The 25,781-nt window shown below is 49.3% G+C and overlaps 1 protein-coding gene across 12 annotated transcripts in view; it reads right to left on the bottom strand.

Moving 5' to 3' along the window:
* The window catches only part of Trak1 (trafficking kinesin protein 1), a 106,336-nt gene that overhangs the window by 42,051 nt on the left and 38,504 nt on the right, over positions 1 to 25,781 (bottom strand). For 5 of the 12 annotated variants that reach the window (XM_085828195.1, XM_085828192.1, XM_021171939.3 and 2 more), the window contains exon 3: positions 2,357 to 2,433. In XM_085828195.1, the coding sequence (XP_085684321.1) occupies positions 2,357 to 2,407 (51 nt within the window). In that variant the 5' untranslated portion in view covers positions 2,408 to 2,433. Of the gene's footprint in view, positions 1 to 2,356; positions 2,434 to 17,821; positions 18,455 to 23,277; positions 23,641 to 25,781 lie in introns of those variants that run through there. The other 7 variants (XM_029481570.2, XM_029481571.2, XM_085828193.1 and 4 more) reach the window with 6 other exon arrangements.

Raw genomic sequence — 25,781 nt, 5'->3', positions numbered from 1 at the left:
CCCACAGAAGGGATGGGATCTCACGGCAGGAGCTCAGACACAAGACTGACCAACACAAAGGCTCCCGTGCTTCTGTCTCAGTGGGGACGTAGCTACCGTGGCCAGGTTCCAGAGCAGCCTCACAGGTCCTTACAGCATGAGAGTGAGGCAGGTAAGTGCAGACTGACGGACTTGACCTGTGGGCCGCTCTGAATGCCACCTCTGCAGGCCAGGAAGGGGGTAAGGCAACCATGGAGAGTGTGGGATGAGAGCAGAGGCCAAGGACTTAGAACAGGGAGAGGGTGACGCTCACCACCGAGGCTCAGGAGCCCAGAATCCCCCACAAAGGCCTAGAAAAATGGTCCTAAGAAAAGGGCCCTCAAATGGGGGAAGAAATCCCACACAGGGAAAGGTCAGCAGGTCCATTTCCAAACCCAATATGCAGCCAAGAGAGCCTGAAGCTGGGCCCACACCAGCCTCAAGATGGTGACAGCCTAGTATCACCAGAAGGCAGGAGGACCACCACAGAGTCCCAAATCCTGGTATCACCTACGTGGAGCTGAGGGGTTCTTGTCTCCTCCTTCAGAATAGAACAGATGTGTGCCTGGGTGAGTGGAAATGTCACATACAAAGAAGGAAGAAACAACGCAAGGGAGAGGAAGACGTGAGGGGCAGAGGGTTGGGGGCTGCAGGAACCACAATCCCACCACACTGTCGGGACCTGCCCGTACTGCAGTCTCACCCACCGCTGCCTGCAACAGTCACTGTGCTTTCAGTGTCTCCCCCAAGATCCCACCCTCTTCCTGGGGAGCTGCTAATGGAAAGTCACTGGACACAGAGTCATCCTAGATTCTAGAATCAAGGCCCAGAGCTGCCTGTGCACTGAAGGCCAGGTTTGTGGTGGGGCCATTGCTGAAGGACGGGCACTGTATACATACATACACACACACACACACTCACTCACACACACACACATATACATATACATACATACACACACACACATAAACACACACCTATCCCCTTAGTCCCATCCCCATCTGGCAGTGAGGTTTTGGGAGGCTGTGTCATGTTGAGGAGGTGAATCCTGGCTGCAGGCAGTAGGTCAGCAGGGGCCAGCTTTTGCAGGTTATAATCTGGCACTGAGTTCCAGCCACCTTCTGTTTCCTTGCAACCCCATGAACTGAACAACCACGCCCTCATGCTCTCACTTCCACAGGGGAAGCCTCCCTGCCACCTCTTCCTCTAATATAATGTGCTGAAATCCCCGAAACCATGAGCCCAAAATAGCACCCTCTTCCCAACCCCCACAAACTGTTTCTGTCAGGTTTGGTCACAGGCATAAAAAAAAAAAATTACCAGTATTTCTCCCGGGGACTGCCCCACCCTGGCCTTCAGGTATTCAGGGCATACCCATGTGTCCTCAGGGGGCGTCACAGTCCCCTATTCCCAAATGAAAACAGGACACTAAGACCAGCTGAGAATGTCAGTCTCTTGAGGGCATGCCATCCGCCTGATCTGACTTGTTTTCCCCAGATCAGCCATGGCAAGCACTCCTGCTGCTTTGTATTTCTATGTTGATGCTGCGCTTCGCTCCACCAGCCAGCTGAACAAAGTTCCCGAACTACGTTCTGAAACCACAAGCAAGAACATACCCTTCTCCTGAAGGTAGTTTAGGACTCTGATCAGAAGCTGGGTGTCCCGACAAGTACTTAAAGGACACTTTTTTTTTTTTAAATGCCATCAATTCAGAATATCAAAACCAAACAGGTGTATCTGGTCTGCAGCTTACTGTTTACATCCCACAGGTGTATCCAGCCTGAGGCCTGACGACTGTGTACATCCCAAGATGGCTACAAATGTGGGCTCACGCATGTGTCAATGGCAATGTCACACTGCAATGTCACAAGCTGGATAACTCCAATCTCACATATCAGCGGGGCATGACAGTATGTTTCTGTAATCCCAGCCCTTGGGAGGCAGAGGTCAAAGCATCAGGAATATGAGGCCGGCGTCAGCTACACAACAAATCTGAGGGCAGACTTTGCTGTAAACGGTAACAACAAATCTAATTCATGTATACAAAACCAATAGCTGCAAAGGCCTAGGGATAAAGCTCCTAGGTGTGATGGTGAATATCTTTAACCCAGCCCTTGGGAGGCAGCGGCAGGCAGATCTCTATGAGTTCTAGCTCAGCCTGGTCTACATAGCAAGTCCCAGGCCAGCCAGGGCTACACAGTGAGATCCTGTCTCAAAATAAGCAAAGTAGCAAAATGAAAACACTAAATTGCATACTACAAGGCGCAGCGTAAGGGTCCTTCCTGAAACAGCCCACACGGACCCCCTCTAAAGGCCCTCACCTCCCCCAGACACTCACCTCCTCAAGAAGCCTGGTGACAGCATCAATGTCATTGTATGTCTTAGTCATCTGGCCAACTCTTTCGGCACATAGAACTGCAAGAGACAGAAAAGGCAGTGAGATCGCTAACGGCGGAGAGCTGGCTACGGGTGGGCATCTAACTTGGCTCCTCAGACCGTGACATCAGGGATTCGACCCACACCATCCTCACCATCACCAGGCTCTGCCTCCAGTGATGCTGGACTGTGGGTTACCCACTGACCACAGAGACAAGGGCGCGGTAGGTCGGAGCTTTCAGAAAGCAGCCGTCTGTATAACTATTAAACAACAGTCTACAACCTACAAGTTCACAGTGACACACACCCTTCTTCCTGACTGGCCTAGACTCTAAAGCTTCTGTATCTGCAGCATTAGAGTGCTGTCCTTTGAAAATCTACTGCACAGCCATTACCACCATGGCTGCTGCACACACATGCATACACATGCACATACATACATGCACCCAAACAGGCACTCACACATGCCTCCATGTACACATATGCACACATGTATACATATGACACACATGCATATATGCATAAGCATGCACCCATGCACACACATGCACACACATGCACACATGCACTCACACCCATGCACACACCTGCACACATGCACTCACACCCATGCACCCACACACGCACACTGAGCACAATTCCATGACATGTACGGCCCACTGCATCATGAGAGGCTGCTTATGAACCACTTTAGATCTTTGCCTTCTCATTTCCTTCTACTGAGGAAGGCTCTAGACTGCTACTGCCTCCAGGACAGTGGCTCCCAACCTTCCTAAGGCTGCGTGAGGCCCTTTAATACAGTTTTCATGCTGTGGTGACCCCCAACCATAAAATTATTTGCCACTTCGAAACTGTTACTTTGCTGCTGTTATGAATCACACACTGTGTTTTCCAGTGGGCTTAGATGACCCCTGTGAAGGGCCAGACCCACGTTCCACCCCAGAACCTGTGCAAAAAAGCATGCAGGCGTGGTGGGGTGAGTTTGTAAGCCCTGCACAAAAGAGATGGAAACCGGTGTCTGAGGAATGACACTGGAAGTTGACCCCTGACCTCCATGAGCATCCCCTACATGCACACACACACACTCGGGCACACACACTCGGGCACACAACTTCACAGCGATGTAATGTAACACAACCCTGGAGAATAATCCTATTAACAGTGAAAGCTTTCATAATGACCCACATCCGACGACAGCCGCTGAGAGGCACCTGGGACACGAAGTCTCTCACCAAGTCACACCCAGAGCCTTGCTAGAGAGCTGTCACTGGAATTCGGCAGCCTGTAAATATTTTAGTGTGCAAGCAGAGCTGATCCTAGAGATGAGCTCAGAGAAACCTGATCTTCTGGAATGATTTCCTAGCTCAGGCCGAGCCTGAAATCTGGCTTTCAATCTGAAGCACAGGAAACCTGGAAGTGAGAGCCTGTCCTCTGCCTCCTCCCCTTCCATGGCAGCCATTTCCCCCACAGAGTCCTCTGCCTTCTGGCAGCAGACACTGCCTGGCTTTTTAGCCTTCCTCCTTGCCTTCACGTTGGCCGGCAAGGGAATGGCAGGGAGGTGTATAAAGGGGTAGTCTAATCTGCTATCCATGGAATCCAGCTCAAATGCTCTGCACAGTTCAGTGGCTCAAGGTCAACAAGTTGTCTCTGTGAAGACTGCTGGGCTACTAGGAGCACTTGTTTTTCTCCTGAGCAGCTGTGAGGTTCCACACGGAGGAAAGGATCCAGGCTTTTACTCCAGCCTTGCACTCATCAGAGGTAACACAATTTAAAAATTCTAGGATAGGACACATCAATTGATGGAGCTGACCCAGCATGCATGAAGCCCTGGCTCCTTCTCCAGTACCATATGAACCACACACAGTTGTGCACACCTGCAACCCCAGCAGGAGGGAGGCAGAGGCAAGACAAACCAAAACTCAAAACCAAGCCAGGATCTCTGCCGTGTTCCTGTAACCACAGACAGACAGTGATGTGCAGTCTTAATAATATGGAATGGATCCTTCTGTGCCCTAACCCAAATCCTAAAGTGGCTTTAATCTATAGAAATATCGTACCCCGGAGCTCTTGACTCTAGCTGCATATGTATCAAAAGATGGCCTAGTCGGCCATCACTGGAAAGAAAGGCCCATTGGACACACAAACTTTATATGCCCCAGTACAGGGGAACGCCAGGGCCAAAAAAAAAAAAAAAATGGGAATGGGTGGGTAGGGAAATGGGGGAGAGGGGGGAGGGTATGGGGGACTTTTGGGATAGCATTGGAATTGTAATTGAGGAAAATACGTAATAAAATATATTTAAAAAAAAAAAAAGAAATATCGCATGTCAGACCCAAGTCCCAAAATGGCTTTATTCTATAGAAATGTCACATGTCAGACCTAAGTCCCAAATGGCTTTATTCTATAGAAATGTCGCATGTCAGAACTGAATGCTGCCTCAGCCTTCTCTGGTTCATTGATCGTCATCTGTGTGTCCCCCTTGGCATGATGCTCATTTGCATACACATATATTGACGGCAGAGCTGGCAGTCTTTCCAGTCTCTTCTCAAGCCCACACTGTCACCAGGCGCAGACTGTAAAGAGGCTGGGCATGCTCCCTTCATGTTCTCAAGACTGACAACCTCACTAGAGTCTCCGGGGTGGAAGGACATTCCACAAGACGCAGTCTATTGCCTAAGCCCAAACATCCAGGTAAAAAAACACTGCTTGCTCTAAGCAAGGCTTATGTGAAGTATTTCAGTATGTATGCTTTTAAATATATATACTATCACAATTTAAGGAGAGATATGTACGTGTGTGTGTGTGTGTGTGTGTGTATGTACACATATACACACATACATACATATACACACACATACACTAATAGTATACAGAAAATAAAAAGCAAAGCAACCACAAAAATATGAACATTTGGATAGGGTCACAGATTTTAATTTTGCTTATGCTTTAAAAATGATTCTAAAAGAGCAGAGTTTGAAGGAAAGACTATCCAGAGGCTGCCCCACCTGGGGATCCATCCCATAAACAACCACTAAAACCAGACACTATGGTGGATGCCAACAAGAGCTTGCTGACAGGAGGCTGATATAGCTGTCTCCTGAGAGGCCCTGCCACTGCCTGACAAATACAGAAGTGGATGCTCACAGCCATCCATTAGATGGAGCACAGGGTCCCCAATGAAGGAGCTAGAGAAAGTACCCAAAGAGCTGCAGGGGTTTGCAGCCCCATAGGAGGAACAACAATATGAACTAACCAATATCCCCAGAGCACCCTGGGACTAAACCACCAATCAAAGAAAACACAGGGTGGGACTCATGGCTCTAGCTGCATATGTAGCAGGGGATGGCCTAGTCGGTCATCAATGGGAGGAGAGGCCCGTAGTCCTGTGAAGGTTCTATGCCCCAGTATAGGGGAATGCCAGGGCCAGGAATCGAGAGTGGGTGGGTTAGTGAGCAAGAGGGGGCAGAGGGGATAGGGAATTTTCGAAGTGGAAACTAGGAAAGGGGATAACATTTGAAATGCAAATAAAGAAAATATCTAATAAAAAAATTTTTAAAATAAGGGGAAATGATTCTAAAAAATAACTATAGCAACACTACACTATCGAGGGAAATTATTTAAGATATTTTACAGGAAATAGACAGTTGACTAATATAAGGTCACAGGATCTCTCTGGCTGACCTTTAAGATAAATTAGTATCAGCAGAAGCCTTCTCTTAGTTAACAGATGACAGAGATGCATCTTATGGGGCACAGGAAGATGCTGACCTCATCTAAACATCATGCAGCAATTGATCCAGGCTGCTTCTATCGAGCATGCTCGCTGGGGTCAGTTACTGACCACACAGCCCATGCGATCCTCAGAGCACTTCAGAGTGGTTTCTCACAGCCTTTCACAAGTCAGAAGATCAGGCCCAGCCGGGGGGCTGCAGAACTCAAGGTCAGACAGACTAAGCAGGGCAGCAGGTAACCTCTGTGTCTGGGAAGCCTCTGACGCTTTCCCATCGCCTCTTCCCAGCAAACCTTCAGGGCACTTCAACGTGGAAGCTGGGACCTGACACGGACAGTACTGCAGAGAGGTCAGGTCAGGGCACCGCAGGGGTGAGTTTATGAAGTATACACCAAGCTGAAGTGAACGCACAAGCAGCAGAGATGACGTCATCAAACTGGACCCTTACCACAACCAGCAGAAAACACGGGGGAAAGCTGAGGTACAGCTGGAGCTCCTGACCGAGCTTCTCCCATGGAGGCCGAGCTTTGGCCTCTCCGTTCCCACTTGTAGGCATTTTTATATCATGGGCCTAAGGACAGCAGCGTCTATTGGAAACAGCTTACCTCCTAGCTGTCGGCAACAACACAATGCATTAGCTCTTGGGCTATTTAGTTTTCCTCTTCCCTCCCTGTCACAGAGCTGGGGCTCAACTCATCCTCAGTCAAAGGGCCTTGGAGGACACAAACACACTTAGGTCTGAAGTGGGATGAGCAGCCTGGCTTCCAGGGGCTGCTTCGCTGTGAGCTCCCAAGCGTTGCAGGTCAAAGAGACTGAGGCTACACTGTAGGAGCTGAACCTCACCAGTCTGACGTCTGAACTCAAACAGGACAGGGCACCATAAAGGGCAGAGCAACGTTCAGAACCTGCACGACAGAGAAAAGAATCCTTGACCTTGGAGAGGTTTTCACAGAAGGTGGGGTCGGGAACCCAGGCCCAGGCTGGCTCCCTAACTGCTGGGTTTTAGATGAGGTGGTAGACTAAGGAGAGTAAGAAAGGAACAAGCCTGCCTTTCAACTACAAGGCGAGTAAACCAGAATCTGCTTCTCACGTTTGGCTGTCTACCACAGAGCTCGGCTATGTCCTCTCTCCACAGGGACCCAGGCCATGCTATCAAATCCACCCCAAAATGTGTCCAGAGAGAAAGCAGCTACAAATCTCTATAATTCAGGAACACTATGGTCCATATGCTAACGAAAGCATTAAATGCATCCTGCCTCAGACAGCAGATCCACAGGGCACACTCAGCCTTCTGCACCACCCGTGACTCTAAGGGATGCGGTCATCCCGCACCCTTGGGGTGCACAGGAAATAGGTCAATGCAGGAGACACTTCAGAAATAAACAGCTTGAAGGGCTGAAGGGTGCAAAGCCCTTCAAAGAGCTGGGATTGTTAGTTAGACATAGAAGCACGCACCAGTGATCCAAGTGTGCAGATTAGCCAGGTCTACAAACTGAGACCCTGTCCCCAAAAGCTAAGGATTCAGACTTTTGTCATAGGCCTATAGAAAACCACTAGAGGGTTTTCACAGGATAGCATTGGTGTGCGGTTTGTATCTCACAAAACATTTTGGCCCAGTGTGGAGTGACTGGGTATGATACACATAGCAAGCCTGGTGACATGCGTTGTTAATAAATGTGCTAGATTCTTCCAGAGGGCTCCTCCCTGAGTGACACTGTGAGATAAGGACTTAGTAGGAGGTAGAACATAGCGTAGGCTCAGACACAGCCAACAAGAGCGACCACCCTCCCCCCACCCCCCACCTCCAGTAGCAAGATAGGCTGCAAATGAGACCATGACTTTGGGATAGTCACAGCGTCGTAGAGTGAGCTCTGAACATCACTACCAGTGTTGTCACAGAAGGCCTGGTGACAGAGATGCCCTCCTGGGAACTGGCAGGCTGGGCTGCACTGCAGTTTGGGAGATCCCACTTGGAGGAGCTGGAAGGGACCAAGACTTTCTTCTTGGGGAACAAGCCTAGGCTAGCTGACCAGAGAAAGGGACCCCTGGCATTAGGCTGAGGTTCTGAGGGGTGCTTAGATCCAAAAACCAACGTGTGATATTTATGCAAGTTAAACCACACCCCAAATAATTTTGAGAATACATACCGGCAGACCCCAGCTTCCCACCCAATCAGGAGTGACCTTGACTGAGGACTCAGACACAAACCCTACTAGGGAAGGAGATGATGGGGTCATGGGGTCAGGCTGGCAGGGGTAGAAGGAATGAGGAAGGGAATAAACTAAATGCTGACTGGCAAAGGCTAGAGCAGACAGCAGAAAGTCGGAGTGCTGGGCCGCAAGAGCAGAGAGGAGATGCACTGAGGGTGGGATAGGTGGTGAGGAACTGCACAGCTCCATGGCTGCCACCTGCTCTTCCTGAGGGTCCCTGTGTCACCATGTCACAGTAACAGGCGTGTAAGCTCCTTGACACTGTGGCCTGATCAGCCATCTTAGAGCTTGAAGACCACACTCTTCATCCATTTTGGTGGAATAAATGCATAGCTGCTGTGAGGACACCCAGTCAGCGTCAGCATGAATACATGAAAGAGTATCTTACAGCTCTGCAATATATGTATGTGCACACTTGTGGGCATGTGAACATAAACAAAGACATTGCTATCCCTCAAGAAAACGCTGTTTCCTCGTAACTCAAAGGCCACACAGCCAACTTCCATGGCTGAGGCCATCCAGGACTGCAGGTTTTCAACAAAGGGTGCTTTAAAAGTCAGGCTCTGAAGTCAGGTGGTGGTGGTGGTGGTGGTGGTGGTGGTGGTGGTGGTGGACATTTTTAGTCCCAGCACTCAGGAGGCAGAGGCTGGCAGACCTCTGAGTTTGAGGCCAGCCTGGTCTATGGAGGGAGTTTCAGACAATCGGGGCTACACAGAGAAACCGCCTTGAAAAACCAAGAAAAAATAAATAAAAAGGTTCTAACTGGCCCCCCAAGGAGCTTTTCCTCTTGTCGCTCGTAGCTTATTATCCACTTATAACTTGTATTATAAGAAGTTCAGGCCAGCCAGCAAAGATGGCTCAATGGGTAAAGAGGCTGGATGCCAAACCTGATGACTAGAGTTCAATCCCCATGACACACTTTAGTGGAAGGAGAGAGTCGATTCCAGGAAGTTGTCCCTGACCTGCACACTCACGCCAAGGCATGTGCATGCACACACACACAAATGTATTAATGTAAGAAAACATTTGGAAATATACTGACTAAGCAGCCATGTACCCCAGAAACACCAGCCTGCCCCGTGGAGGCAGCAGCAGGTGTCAGGACAAGAAGCATCGCTCCGGTCTGGCCCTTGATCCACAGGAAGCAAGCGTAATAAATCCTACTGTCTGCCCTGTTCACACAGCAGTGGGTGGAGGCCCAGGACCTGTGAGCCACAGCCTAAAGGCTCCCTATCAAATCCTGGTTGAGTCACCTCACAGACCAGGTTTCCGGGCCTCACAGAACACGCATCTTGTAAAGCTAGTCTGCATGCCTTTGATTTAACACATTCATGTCCTGCTTTAAAATGTACCCAGCGCTGCCACTTCCTGCAACAAGCAGCCTGCAGACATGGGACGTCCAAGACCATCCGCCTCTGGAGCAGGCAGCTGTCCACCTCCTTGTGGGTGCTCATGCCCACTCTCCACCAGGCTCATGCATGCCCAGTGATGCCTCGCTCGGTGTCTACCCTGGCCTCCGCACCTGCTATTTCCTCTGGGGAGACTGTCTTTCTCTCACATCTCCATCTGGGAATTTCCTGCTCTTTCCACAGCCCAGCAAGAAGGAAGTCCATCTGAGCACCTGATACCCTAGCCATGTCTCTCCTCTCGAGCCCACATCTGTGAAATGGACCAAGGAGATTTGGCAAAGAACCAATGGCAACTTGTCGTTGCATGGTTCTTGTGAATGCCGAACAGGAGCAACCCCACAGAGACCCAGGGCTGAGTAAGCTGAACATGTTGCCAGGGAAACCAAGGCTCTAAGAAGGGTAGCCGGATTACCTAAAGTCACAGAGCCTTTTGAGCATCCTAAGTATCTGCCGGTGGGAAATGAAAACAAGCCTCTGCCTAAACTGAGCTCACGGCAATCATTACAGGCAAGAAGTAGAAACAAGATACATTAACGGTTGAATGAACAGAGCGTGGTGTATCCATACCATGGAATATTGCTTAGACATAAAAAAGGAACTCGGAAGAAATACATACCACAACATAAACAAACCTCAAAAATCCTTATCCTTGGGGGGGGGGGGTTAGAGGGGAAGACACAAAATGTTGCTTTGTTCTAGGATCCTACTCATATAGAAGGTGCCTTAGCATTTGCTTAGGACTGGGGCTAAGTGTATGAGGTTCTTACTAGGGAGAAAAGGAAGCAGAATCTACGTGCGAATTGCAGGAAGGGTTGCACAATTCAGGGCATTCATACAAATCATGAAACTGCCTGGTAACAATGGATGACTTTTATAGAATACAAATTACATCCTGGTATTTTCAGTAACCAAATACGTACAAACAAGGGTCACTAAACCACAACATATCCCTACCACTTCCCTATAGCAATGTGTGAAAACGTTCTTTTGTTCCCTCAGCCCTGACTATGCCTTGTCTGGGTTGCACTGGTGTTGCCAGACAGGGAACCATCCAGGAACAACTGCAGAGGAACCAGGAGGCAGCCTTGCCCTGCACAGGATTCAGGTGATACACAGAAGAAAACTGGAGAGATCTTTTTGCTTGCAAAGAACAGTCCATTACTACCTAGTGATCCAGAGAGGGGGTGAACACATGTCACCACCCCAAAAATGCAACTGAGTCCCCTCACCTGGCCCTGAAACTTCCTGCAAACAAGCTGACAAGAAATGAAGAGGGGAAAGTGGCAGAGATCTGGGACCTTAGCAAGCAGGAGGAGGTGGACACTCCTCCCAAACCACAGAAGCTTCTGGCCTGCTGGCTTCCAGACAAAGGCACACTATGTCCCTGAAATAGCAGCATGGGCAGAGGCTAGCCCAGAGCCAGAGCCAGGTTCACCACACAGCACTCCAGGAAGCCCTGGCCACGTCTGTGCGGCGACCAAGCGGAGAGAGGGTGGCAAGAGCAGCTCGCAAGCCAGTTCTGAAGCCCTGGGACTGCTTTATTGACTCGCTGCCCCTCAGCCCAGTAGCCCAAGAGGCTGAGGGTACCTAGCAAGTCACTAAAGTCACAGGAGAGGGAGGGCTGGGGACCTGACTCAATGAACAAAGTGCTTGCCAGGCAAGTCTGGTCTCCCAGAAACCTGGTGAAAAGCTGGGTAGTCCTCATGCTGGGTGGGGTGGGGACAGGACCTGAGTGTTGCTGGACGGACAGACCAGGCTACTCAGGGAGTTCCGGGTTCAGGGAGAGAGCCCGTGCCAAAAAATAAGGGAAAACTGGTGGATGAAGACACTTGATGTCAATTTCTGGCCTCTACATAAACCTGCACATGCACCTGGGTGTGTATGCACGTGCACTTACACACACACACACACACACACACACACACACACACACACATGGCAGAGAGGAAAAACAGGCGCTGACCATGACTGAGATTAACAACATGTTCCCTGGGCACTTTATAAACACTATTCCACTTATAGCCAGAACAAGCCTGCAATGCAAACAGGAGTCCCATATAACAAATCAAACAGAGAGCGAGGCCAAGTTTCAAGGACAGGTGAGGTGTAACTATGGACTTCATGCAGTAATCACAGACCTCACCCCAGACTGGAACTCTAGGTATTGACCTATGGTGGGCCACTTATCCCCAAGGCTTTTACTGAGGAATGAATCAAGTTGCTCATTCCTGGGAATGCACCATTGCCCTGGCCCTTGGCTGAGTGTGTATGCATACCCTCGCCTTCATAGCTGATATCCACCCTAGGAGAAGAGCCCACCCCAGTGTCTTTAGAGCTATTACGGGTGGTGGGAGGGGGACTGACCTGTTTTCCCCATGAACTGCCAGAGACCACTATCTTTTAAGCAAATAGATGGACCCCTCAAAGAATTCTTGACTTAGCTGAAAAGGTAAGACACACATACACTACACTGCACAGAGCAGCTGCCAGGCAGGCAGGCAGGCAGGCAGTGCCAGGCAAAGATGCTATTGGGGAGTTAGCTAGGATCTGCCAAAGGACTCTAACATAAAGACCATGGATGATCTCTGCGCAGGGCTGGCTAAGGGGTGACGCTGGTGCCCCACAGTTGTTCTGGGCTAGTTTGTTTCTTGCCTGTGATGCTACAGTGAAGTCCAAGCACCCATGCATCCTGCTGTTCACACAATGTTATATTCCACAGCCAGCAGGACCCAAGGCTTCTCAGCCCTGTACACAGACCCATCCATTTTCTGATGGGCCAAGCCACCCCACCTTGCAGCCCAGGAGTCTCTTTGAACTGGAAGAAAATGTTCAGTTTATACTACTTCCCAAGCTGCCCCTAGGGGCTTGACTGGAGACCTTGGCTAGCCAGCAGATACCGCCCTGGACGCTGACGTGGGAGCTAGCTCAAGGTTCTCCATTGGGCTCTGGGTTTCCAGGAGTAGCTGCCATGTCTTCCCGTCTCTGTTTGTCCGGATTCTAACTTCTGGCTAGTGCTCACAACTGAAAACTTCCTGTAAGTGGTTGCTAACACCTACTCTCTGACACAGGGGGCTACTCTGGGGATAGCAGGATGCACAGGCTGTCACTCGGGGACCCTGAACCTGTTAGCTCTTGTTAGAACCAGAGCTGCTTGTTAGAATCAGAGCCTGGACCTCAACAGCCTGATAGTCTAAGTTCAGCTACATGTCCCCAATAGGTCGCTTAAACAAGGAACAGCAGAAAGCAGAGAAAGGGACCATAATCAACGTGGCCACACTAGGGAGGGAAATAAAGGGGTCCAATGACCTCTGAATCTACCTTAGGGTCCTGACATAAAGTCGAGATTTAAACAGGGGACAAGAGGCATGCCTTAGCTAAGCATCCAAGGTCAAGGTTTGGTCTCACTACCATCGCCGTCCCAAAGCCAGTCTCCCTGGTGGTCTGACTCGCTATCAACCTTCCTCTTAGCACTGCCACCCTTTCCTTCTCCCCATGAGACTCTGGGGAAATCCCCACTTTTGGGGGCCCACAGTCTATACCCATAAGAAGGGACCCACTGTCCCTTTGGAGTATCTTGCTATTGGGATGGTTACATTCTCATATGACCCCTCAGTTCACTCCGGCCCATTCTGCATCCTCTTTCCAAATCCTGGTTTCTGAGCAATCCTGGAAAACACCTGCCTAAACTTTCACAACTCCTTTTGTAACTGGGGAGAGGCCAGGGCGAGAGAAGAGGCGAAGGTGCCAGGCTTAGGCAGGTATTTCCTTGAGAAAGCATGAGACCTGCCAGGCAGGCAGCACACCACAGCCTCTGTTCCTCTCTCACTGTGCCTTCCTCATACCAGTGTGATCCTCAGGCATGCAGAGGCTGTGAACACTCCCTTCACATCGTTCAGCTTTGCTTGATGTCATCCCTGGTGTTAGTAGAGCATTGATCATCTGAGCAGGCCACCCAGCACTGGATATCACCTGCGCCTGTTGCAGCTCCATAGTGGTCCGAGTCACAGAGATAAAATGAGCATAGGGTCTACAAAGGCCTGGAACTATATGAGGAAGAGCCTGGGTGTATAGCTGAAGGACTCACAAGGCCCTGCTAGGTCGGCCTCACTGGAGTCTGTGGTAGAGCACTATCCTCCCAGACAGACAGACTCCATCTTCAGGAGCTCAGCTGTGCCTGTCTGCAAGACATCACCAGAGAGGAGCTTGCTCACTGCCGAAGCTCCCTCACAGAAGGTGGAGCGGGGTCTGAGACCCTCTCATGACTATCTAGCCCCTCTTTCTAACCAGCTGCATGCAATTCTAACTGCGTATTGCCCTGGGGTCTCAGGGAGGGGCTAAAGTATACTGGCTGGGGAGAACATGAGAATGGGGCTCCTTTTGTGCAGTCATGGGGGAGCCACCATCCATGCTGGGTGCAGACCATCGCGTGTGGCTGCTCTGGGGTCATTCATGCCTGTGGTCAATGTCCCTCATCCATGCTCCCAGAACACTAACCAGTGTCCCAGGGTGTACCCTGGGGGAATTGAACTTTGGCTTGTCACTGGGACCTTAGCAAGAAGGGGTAGACCTTGTATCATCCCCCTAAGGGTCCTTTAGCTGTAAACACAGGCAGGATCTTCACCCCAGGTTAATAGTTGGGGAAGCCCCAGGACAGGGCCAACCTGGTTGAGTCTCTTGTGTTCTGACTGCAAAATGGAGATGCCTATCTCAACCTTGGATAATTTTTTTCTTTAGATGATTCAGTGAGTGTATCAGATGCACTGAAATGCCATACTGCACACCAAGCCTCTGTATTGAAGAGTAACCAGCTAAGGTCAGAAAGTGTGCCTTGCAGCCACAGGCCACTCGGGGGGAACCACAAACTAAGGCGTACAGCATCCACCATGATCAATCAGATGGTTAGCTCCCTGCTTCCTCTGACCGGAAGTGCTTCCTTTTAGAGGAGCTAGCATTGCAGCTAAGACCTCAGCAGCCACTTCCCTCTGCCCCCACCAATCACTGAAGGCTTCCTCTGCCCTCCCAGACCTGTAGCTGGGAAACAAGAAAAGCAGTAGAGCTGTGACCGACCTGGTCCGGCCCATTTGCTCTGGGTGATATCACAGCTTCCCGGCAAAACTGACCAGGAAGCCACCACACCTTGCTGATCTGAACCACAGAGTTCTGTTGAGCCAAAAGCAAGCCTCAAAGATCTGCTTGTTGTATTTCAGTGGCAACTGAGTGTCATTTGTCTTTTGAAGTTACTATTCATAAAAATATACTGTCTGAACATTATCAACTGGGCAGCCAGGAAGACTTACTGGAGAAATGAGGAGACTGAAGAGGCAGACAAGAAAAGGTGACTGTAATTGTCTGCGGTAAGACTGAAAGAACAGCAGCAGCCCCCAACTCAACTCCCCAGCAGCCTCACTAGTCTCAGGAGACTTGGGTGAGCACTGTGCGTAGAGCCCGGACTGCTGGGTTGACCCCTACGTTCTGAGCAGGAGTTTGAGGTCTGGGGTAAGGCCAAGAATGGTCATGCCTTAGAAGGGCCTGGAAGATGCTTGGAATTGGAAAGGCAGTTAGCCAGCAGCACAGGTGGGTGCAGACTATAACATATTTTTAACCCCACAGGGTTCTTGTAAGAGCTTAAGAAGATATGAATCCACACAGGGCTGGAAGGATGGTTCAGTGGTTAGGAGTGCCTGCCAATCTTGCAGAGGGCCTGAACTCCCAGAACCCACACAAAGTGGCTCAGAGCTGTCTCTAACTTCAGCCACAGGGGATCCAATATCCTTTTCTGACTTCAGTGGTCACAGTAATCACATACGCGCACACACACACACACACACACACACACACATACACACACCCCAAAACCAAAATGAGAAAGAAACCCCAGAATAAAAATAAATTTTTAAGTTGAATGTGGTGGCACACACCTTTAATCCCGCCACTGGAGAGGCAGAGGGAGACAAGTCTCTGTGAGTTCAAGGGCAGCCTGGTCTAGATAGCAAGTTCCAGGCCAGCCAGGGCTACACAGTAACATGCTGCCTCAAAAACCAGAAACAAATAATAAATCTATATAAAAATAACTCTACATATAGTACTTCAAATGGCCCTTGGCACAGGACAATACCCCATGATCATCTGCAGTTATCAACTGAAAAATATCAATGTGGGCATAGAAAAAGAGATAAATTGTATATGTGTATATGCATCTGTGTATTTATACATGTATGCATGTATATATGTGTGCATGTGTGTGTGCGCATCCGTGTGTGCCTCTATTTGTGAATGTGGTGTGTGCACACATACATGTGTGTGCCTCTGTGTGTATCAATGTGCATATGTGTGTGAATGTGCATATGTGTATGAATATGTGTGTGAATGTGCATATGTGTGTGAATGTGCATATGTGTATGAATGTGCTGTGCATGTATCAATGTGCACATGTGTGTGAATGTGCATGTGTGTGAAGTATTCCATGCACCTGTCCTCCACTCTGACAGTATCTGGCACCACTCCAGAGTCTTGCATGCCCTCTGATTTAGAACCACATGGATCATGGCTTAAAAAGTCACCTTCTTGTGTTTGGAAGTGATTCTTTGATGCACGCACACCATTTTGGATCTTGTTAGAATGCAGATTCAGGCTCACTGGCTCTTGGGCAGTGCCTGTGTCTCTGATTCAGCTCCTGGGCAATGCTGGCCTGGGTCACCCTGGAGCACGGAGCTTTAAAGGACAGGAAAAAAGCCAACGCTGCCTGGGCTGGACCTAGTTCCACGGCACAGACCGTGCCTTCTCTTGATCTTTCTCTTGATCAGGACCCAGGAACCTGACAACTGCTGACTCCATCAGTATCTAGAGACCAGACTGTCGTCCCCCACCTCACCCCACACTACCACCCATCAGCCTGGCACTCCTCCCCCAACACTACCCCTGTCAGTCAGTCCGCTGTGCCTTCCCTCCCACGGTCTGGTGAGACAGCAGACAAGCTCCTGGCCTCATCGGATTCTCAGGTCTCTGGCTGCCCCACTACTCTTCTCTGCAACCAAGAGCTTGCAGCGCTCTGGGAGTGAGGCAGCAACAGCACCCTCAGGACGCTATCTTCAAAAGAAGAGACCTTGAGCTCTTGGTACTTCTGAAAAGTTAGCCTGAGCCATGAGAACAGAGCCTTCTGAGGCAGTTGACAGCTATCACTCACCAGGCTCAAGGGCACTGCTGTAGCCATTGCTTAACTACCTGCTTCACTTCCCAAACCATTTTTCTCAAGCTTGCAGGTGAACCCCAGAAGCCTGGCTAGAGTTAACTTGTATCAATATTTGGGCATGCTGCAGGGAACCTGTCTTCCCCATCCAAGAATCCTCAGAAGCAGCCCTCCCAGTCTCAGGTGGTTACCATGTTACCCGGAGATATCTCTGAAGTACTTCAAAGTTAAAAAAAAAAAAAAACCATCTGGGTGGGACAGCGCAGACCTGTAATCTCAGGATCTAGGAGGCTGTAGCAGGATGATGAACAATCCTAGGATAGCCTGGGCTACATAGACAAGACTCTGTCTCCCAAAAAGAAAACAAAATCCACATTTGAAACCAGTTATTAAAATCTGATTCACTCTCTTGGTAGAAAATGTGTAGCCATCAACTTACTAAAGACCATTTAGTTACCAAACGACTGTCACTCTTTAAACCAGTGCTGGGATATCACAAAGGCAAACAGGGATCCAATCTTGTGAACTGGAGGAATTTCAGAACCAAAAGCATACAGTGAGCCACAGAGGCGGGATGCAGAACCACACACACACTGCTTAATGCTCCTTATGTGATCAAAACGGGCTGAGGCAGATCTGAGTGGGCAAGAGTCAGAGCTATGGTTTCTGGGGAGGTCTCAGAAGCTAGAAAGGGATGCTGAGATGTTCTAGAAGCCCCAGGGTGCTGTGCTACCTGGGCAGGAGTCCTACTTGGACATCAAGCCATTTGTACACCTGTTCCTTTAAGAACTAAAAGAATGAGGCAACATCAGTGGCCAATCTTGCCTGGCTGGACACTAACAGGAAAAGGCTCAAGTAGTCTATGTAGCTCAAGCTAAAGCATAGCATTTACCATCCTCCAAAATGTCCATGGTATCGTTCTGCTCCTGGGTGGCTGCCAAGATGTCCAGGGTATCATGCTGCTCGGGGGTGGCCACCTTCTCTTCATCCTGGTAGTTGTATTCAAAACATTCCTCTTCCCCTCCCACGTCTCTCAGGGACATTGTTGAAGTCGCCCCAAATTTGAAACATTGTCCTAAGGGACTGTCCTTGGGAGAGCCTTTGGCCACCTGCCCAGAGGAGCCATCGGGGTCCAAAGCGCACATGCTGGGCTCCAGCCAGGGTCGCAGACATGCCCTGGCTTGGCAGGAGTGGACGGGTGTGCACAGGGCCACCCGCCCAGCATCACTGGGAGAAGGAAGGACAGAGTGGCTCACAGGACCTCGGAGGCGGAGCACAGCAGGCAGAGCACCTGTTGGAATAGCAGCACCCTGCCAATTGCCCTGGACACAGAGGGGAGCCAGGCAGGAATGTACGGTGCCCTGAGGTACGCTCTTGGCCTTTCTCCCCCTTGAGAAGAACAAGAATGGTAGCGTCCTGAAAGTTTCATAGCAACTGCAAAAGAAAACACCAGCCACGCCTCACGCAAGTACACCTGTCTGTAGGAAGGCGCTGCGGCTAGGGCTGGAGGAGTTGCCCTGATGAAGCATTGCTCAACACGTCTGAGCTGAGAGACTTCCTGTGGGTGTGCTCGTAGGAATCTGAGGAGACTGTGAGGAGCCAAGGACTACAGGGACCCAGGGGCAGGAATCCTGACTTCTCACAAATGAAGAAGGATGTGCAAGAACCATCACCTGACTAAATACCACCACCCAGACCTTCTCGGCACAAGTGCCATGTTATTTTCCTCATTATTCTGTGTTTTATAAACCCCACGTTCCCTTTCAAGCTCTGTCTACAAATCCAGGAAGAATTCTCTCACTGCTAGAACAAGACAAGGGAAAAACTGACCGCCTAATAGCTTACAATGGTGCCCCAAGGAAGAGCCACAGTTGATGGCATACCTTGATAGCCATCCCCTGCATTGCTTGAGTTTGCCTGTCACAGATAACAACGCAGGCGCCCCATCAGATTCTCTGTGAGGTGGCCCTGACCAAGCACCACAGCTGGACATCATAGCTCATTCTGTGGTCCCCAGGCTCCAGCCTTCCCCCAGCTGCACGCAAATCCACACCTGCTGACTTCCATCTCTCTGGCTGTTGTCCCCTGCCACGTAGCCAGGAAGGGAAGCCGAGCAGCGAGATCATGGAAAGAGCAATACACAAGGTGGAGGACTGGGTTTCACCCAGCCTGGAGGCTGAGGGCTGAGGACCCCTTAGTTACCTGAGCTAGCCTGCCACACTGAGCTATAAAGACTTTATAAAGACTAGTATAAAACCATGTGCCGCAGCAGGATGCCACAGAAGGATAAAGTTTTTACTTAAAAAGTCCAACTAGAGGCAGATTATTATACTTCCACTAAAATTTTAGAACGTCAAAACGATTGCTCCATTTTAACACATTAAGATTGTGTTTGGAAATGACAATGTTGCGGAAAATCACAGGCAGATTTCAAGATTAGAATTTCAAATTTTTTTTGAAAAATTATGTATCCACAAGGTTTAAGCACAATGCTTCCAAGATTCAGGCATGGTACCACATGCCTGGATTCCCAGCACCAAGGAGTTCAAGGCCAGCCTGGGTTACACAGCAAGGTTGTATCTCAAACACACTCATTCAGTCAAAAACATAGTTTAATCTTAATAAACGTTATCAAATCATGCTTACTGGTTAACTTTAAGAGATAGTGTGCCAGGGTATCAGGGCTTTTCCAGATGAGAAAACTGGTTGGTTACTCCAAAGTGTAGGAGGGACATGCGGGGCGGAGGAACCTCCACGCAGAATGTGACTCATCGCCACGTATCTGGACTGCTGGAAGTGTAGGATGCAGTACGCAGAAGATAAAGGACAACTCAGGTTCATTTCACTCGTTCAGAAAAACTCGAGCAATTTCACCCATCAGTGAGTTATTCACATTCATCTTTTGGTTTAAATTGAGGGTGTTTTTAACAATGCTGTCCAAGTCACATGTCTACCTACACGTCTACACACACACACACACACACACACACACACACACACACACAGAGCTTAGGATATCACTGTTTAAAAATTTTCCCCCCAAGCCAGGTGTGGCTCATGTCAACAACCCCAGCACTCGGCAGGGTGACACAGGAGGATCACTTAAAGTGGGCTCAAGAAAGACTACACCTACAAAAATCAAATCAAACCAAAAAAAAAAGTTCCTGTAGTCTCGCTTATGAAAGCTCTTAAAGGCACAGTGCACCCCCCCAGAACTAAGCAGAGGCTCTGTGAATTTCTCTGGACATAGCTGTATTTACAGAAAAACCTCGTGGAAAAGAACCAAAATCCCTGAGTATTTTCATCCAGATTCCCAGACGCCAAGACTTGATACATCAGCCTTTCCCTCTCCACAGAGAGGTGCTGTCGTCTGGCCCTCCTTGTAGTGACTGACGGGACTCATCCTCCTTCAGCCTGGGTCTGATTCAGTCTGGCTGCCATGCTCTCTGGTGTCCAGACGCCACTTGTTTGCACAGAGCACCGTTGGCCCATCATGGAGGGTCATTTCCTGGTGACCTCACTTACGACATTGGCACTGTAGTCTTAGCCCTCTGTAGGTGGAGGCAGGAGGACCAGGTTCAAGGTCTTCCTTGACTACAAAGCAAATTTAAAGCCAGCCTGGACTACAAGAGAATCTGTCAAAAATTAAAAAAAAAAAAAAAAAAAAAAAAAAGGAGCTACTAACAAAACTTTACCCAATGAAAGTAACTAACACTGCTTAGCTCAGAGTTTAGACTGTGAAATCTGGGTACGCGGGGATGCATTCTGCAAAGACTCACAATGCTGTGTGCACTGTGTTGATGGGGGCTGCAAATTACTCTAAGGCCCTGAACAATGAGCCTCCTCTGACTCTTATGATGAGCTCCTACCCTGAGACCCTCCCCACACCCTTTAATGTCTTACGTGATCGAGCAAGGCCAGCACATCTGAAACTGAGGTGGGAAATGGACCCAGTAACTCACACCAGGGGAGGCTCTCCTAGTAGTCAGAGATCAGGAGGAAACACACCGGGTTCCTAACAGCACCTTGTCGAGACTGGGATGTGGGGTGGGGATAGGGAAGTGGAGGAGGGGGTGTCTGTCCTCACTGCCCTGAGTTGCACATTCCCATCTTTAGTGCAACTGACCATCTCAAAGAGTCAGAACCTCTGGCATAAATGATGACTTCGTAGATTTCAAAACACTTGACTCACCCTTTGCTATTATCATGGAAAGTTCCTTTAAGCTTCCCTCAGTATTGATTCAAAGGCCAACTGATAACGCCAGAAAAGGCAAGTATCTAATGATCTGCTGTTTGAAAGATCCATCTAAGCCAAGTAAATGTGATTTCCAGGGGGGTTAGAACCCATGTAGTTAGAAACTGCAGAGGAGGGGGAGGCGGCTCAGTAAGGACACAGTACTCACTACGCAAGCCTGGCAACCTGAACTCGATCGGCAGGAGCTACACCATGGTGGAAGGAGAACCAGTTCCACAAAGCTGCCCTTTGACGTCATACACATACAAGAAGAAGGAAGAAAACTGGGGACTGGAAACCAGCATTTGTGGGGTACCTAAACAGGTCATTTTCTAGGTCCCAGATCCTGTTATCCTATTTTGCTATCTTCAGTGGGATTTAGAACCCGCCACTTGTCCCAGGACCAAAGGTACAAAGGTTGAAGATCTTGCTCTCCACGTCCTCAGATGGCAAAGGCAGTCAATATCAACTGGCAATCAATCCTGGGGCAATGAGCCATCCCCTCTTCTATTTCCCTTGCTCTTGGAAAGGACCCATCAGGATGCCTAGAGCCAAGTGACTCCTCTGAGACTGTGAAGTAAGAGCATCCTAGTGGATGCCAGATAAGAACAGACCTCCTGTGCCTCTCCAGACACGCACTGAGCCACGGGCTTCACTGAGAATCAGACAGCACATGGGGTCCAGACACTACGCCCTGCTCCCCAACCTCTAGGATGGCTCAGGGACATGCCCAAGTCACCCACTGTCACCCAAGCTCTCTAAGCCAATGAGACACGGGGGATGAAATGAATAGTGTCATAGAGCATCCAGTCACCAAGGAGGCCAGAAGGGGTCAACAGTGGCTTCCGAAAAGCAGAACCCAAGCATCGTAGCAGGATGGAAACTTGATTCAAAACATTATTTAGCCAGAAAAAGACTTCATCCACCCTTCCCCTCAACTCTACACCCCACTCTCCTTGTCACCCAGAATCTCTGAAGATCAGACAGACCCACGTGCCAGCACTACATACTGCCAGGGGCCAGGGTAAAGTTTCTCTATGCCTTTTAAGAGCGTGTCCCAAGAAAACCTCTTGGCCACCCTGTTGCAGCCAAATGTTTGAAGACAAGGAGATAGTCCCACGGCTCTCTACTAACTAGGCCAGCCTCCGGCCTGTTACATCACCCAGATGTTCAAACGTAGTCACACCTGAAGCAATCAGAAACTTCGGAGTCAATTAATAAGCACTCACCTCACCATTAACGAGCTTGAGGAGAGCTGAGAGGACTTCGCCACTGAAGAACACACTTCTAAAGTGGACGTTAATTTAATTGTCTCCTTTTTCTGGTAAAAGCTGGTGATTTAAGGGTCATTTGCAGAGAACAACTAAGGACAGCAGAGGACTACGACCCACAACGGTACCTCCCAACACAGCCCTTCCTTGGCAATCCCTCCCAGAATTCCTCTCAACACTGTCCACCCTGTACTTGAAACCTGTTGACACCTGTCCAGCCACACACCCCAGCCACCAAGCAGCATCCTCTCAAGTGAGCCACACCCTCCTTACAAACCTTGATGGTCCCAGAATGGTATATTCTCTCTGTGTCCCATCCATCCTCACCCGGGACCCATCTGTGCTGAACGCAGCCAGCAAAATTCACTTGAATCACCCGCTGCTGGGGAGGCTGTTTCTGCCTTCCCCAGGCTCCTCGAGACCCTAGCCCCAAGGTCTGAGCTCTGGAAAGGACAGATTCTTCTAGACCTTCCAACTGCTGACTCCTGAACACAGGCTTCCAGCCTCTAGTACCCTGAGCAGAACACAGGGAAACACACACACACACACAAGATTCAGTCCTACAGAAGAAGTCCCATGCTTGCAAGCCCAGAACCCAGCATACCAAAAGCCATCTATCTCCCATTCTAAACAAATGACTATGCACGACAAGAGTCACCCTCTGTCAAGAGCCCTGCCCACCTGCCATCCCCTCTGTCATGCTTGCCGTGCCTTCTGGTGATGCCAGTTCCTGTGCTCCCATCTCCCCGGGGAGGACTGTACCCCCCCCCCCACACACACACATACATCCCCTGAGATACAATGTCACCGCTCATCCAGCTCTCCCGAAGAGGCCTTAATTACCGTCTGAGCATTCTTCATAATACCAATCCAGTTCATAATAGTCCGTGTCGGTGAATTTCTGCATAGTCAGGATTCTTGCAGAGGAAGGAACGGACTTCACGGCGCCATGAATTGTCAAGTCAAACGCTGCCATGCCTCCCGGCCCTTCCAGAACACCCGGCAGAAGAGCATCCCCAAACACTGCAGAATTTGGCTCTGCATTCTTAATGATAGTCTGGAGCCAGGATGGGCGAGGGGGCAGAGGAAAGGAAGACTCTACAGAGGCGGAGGGGTGGGGGAGTAGAGGCAGAGGAAAGGAAGGCTGTTTGCAGGGCACTGAGAGACCCCGCAGGCCCGGCTGATGAAGCTCACTGGACAGCAGCCCTGAAAGGGAGTAGCTGGAATCATCCTATCCAGACGCCCGAAGGGTGACGTCAGAGCCACACACCACCACCCGCTGGCTCGCTCAAGCCTCGCCCCCTGATCACTGCTCAGCTTTCAATCTAACTGTTGCCATAGAAACTGACCAGCTCTGAAAAAAAAAAAAAATGACACAGAGATGAAGGAAATGTCTTCCAAGGATGCTGGGAGCAGAGGTGCCATTCAAGGAGATGGACGGATGTGGGCGTGGCTTAGAGGCACCACCCCCTCTCTCAGGTGAAAAGCCTGGTTCCTGAGCCTCTGCCTGGGCCACTTCAGAATGTTTTTTTTCCCTCCTGCAGCTAAAAGAGGGTGACCTTTTAAAGTTTGCAAATGATTGTTTATTTGGTTTTCTTTCCTTAACTTAAGACATTTAACGGCGCTTCCTAATTTTTTAAAATCACCACTTAAAGGAGACTGAATGAATGACCCAGAAAAACGAAAACATTTTCACTTACATCCTGTACTATTTATTTGGTTTGTGTTTTTGTTTGTTTGTTTGTTTGTTTTTTGTTTTTTTTTTTTTTTGTTTTTCGAGACAGGGTTTCTCTGTATAGCCCTGGCTGTCCTGGAACTCACTCTGTAGACCAGGCTGGCCTCGAACTCAGAAATCCGCCTGCCACCACCACGCCCGGCTTCCTGTACTATTTATGCTTGTGTCTTTATTCAAACTTCTCAAAAAGTAGCAACATAGGAATTGAGGGGAATGTCAACCTAAAGGGCCCCGTGTCATATAGTGTCATTGAATTTACTGTCCCTTAGGTGGGTGATCAAGAACAGCTATCGAAGAGGTAGATGCCCCTGGTGATGGAGTTAAAGACTGGGGCTTTGAAAGTCCTTACAAAAGCACACGGAATCCATTAAAGCAAGCAAGCAAGCAAGCAAACAAACAAACAAAACAGTGAATTTTAAGTGGGCTTAATTCTAAGCATTTGGCAGGCTTAAAATGTTTCATTATAAAACTGAAACACTGGACAAGGGACAGATCGTTTTAGACTTACTGTAGGTTTAAACTCCAGCCCAGAAACATATTCCCTCTCTGCTCCCTCCCCCCCCCCATCCCCTTGGCACTCAGAGAATTCTTTCTGGAAGACTGTCTTTGGCACTCCAGAACATTCTGCAGCACTCTGACCTTAAGGTACTAGATGCCAAGTAGCTCCATCCTCTGACCTCCAAAATTGACCATCAAAAACGTTTTCCCACAACAACAAGAAATGCTTTTGCATGAAAATTCTGAAATTGTAAATGTATATTTTAATATCTTTGGGGGACCCTGTTTCCCAAAATAAGGCAGAGAAAAAGGGTAAAACTTCCAGACATCGGCCCATGCACACAAGTAACTAAAAAAATAAAACAACAAGTAAAGGGAACTCCTTAGAGCAACTGAGAAATCTCCAAGAAGGCTCACGTCCTTTCCCTGTGGCTGGGCACACTTGTCTCATAGTGTACGGATTGCATCCATATTTTATCTAAGCCCCATCACATACACAAGCGAAAGCTAACAGGAGGGTGAACACAGTGCTATTTCACAGAGAAGAGCCTGGGCTTGCGGAGTCAGCTGGAGGTTGGGTTCAAGCACTTGGTCATTGTCTCAGACATAACGGTGTTATCTGCTAAGTGGAGGAGATACCAATACCTGTTACAGAGATGGGGCGGCGCTTGCTCGGGGTGATGGGTGTTCTGTTTGGCATGAGTTTAAGGTAAGGCAAGTTAGCAAGAAATACTAGTTTCAAGCATCCTCATTACTACCTCTATAAAAAAAAAGGAATGACCCAGCATGAGCAATCAGAGTGCAGAACCCCAGCTATGATTAGAAAGTTGAGGAAGACACACCATTCAGAAGCACACACTGCCAAACACACGGATCTCAGTAACAGCAGAGAGGATGTGGCGGACTAGCTGTGGCCAGCAAAAACTGCCGGACAGCAAAGCAAGGCCGCTCTGACCGCAGTGTGCACCAATTCCAAATCATTTTAATGTTTAGGAAACTGGGAACAAGGGGCTGGGAGATCGACCTGTTACGTAAGGTACCTGTGGTATAAAAATGAGGACCAGAGTTTGGGTTCCCAGCACACAGCTAAAAGCCAGGCATCGGCCCACCTCTA

Source organism: Mus caroli, unplaced genomic scaffold (assembly GCF_978045245.1).
Source record: "Mus caroli unplaced genomic scaffold, Mus_caroli_1 scaffold_11, whole genome shotgun sequence".
Lineage (NCBI taxonomy): Eukaryota > Metazoa > Chordata > Mammalia > Rodentia > Muridae > Mus > Mus caroli.
Note: the sequence above shows the minus strand (reverse complement) of the source record. Positions and strands in the feature narration are given on the sequence as shown.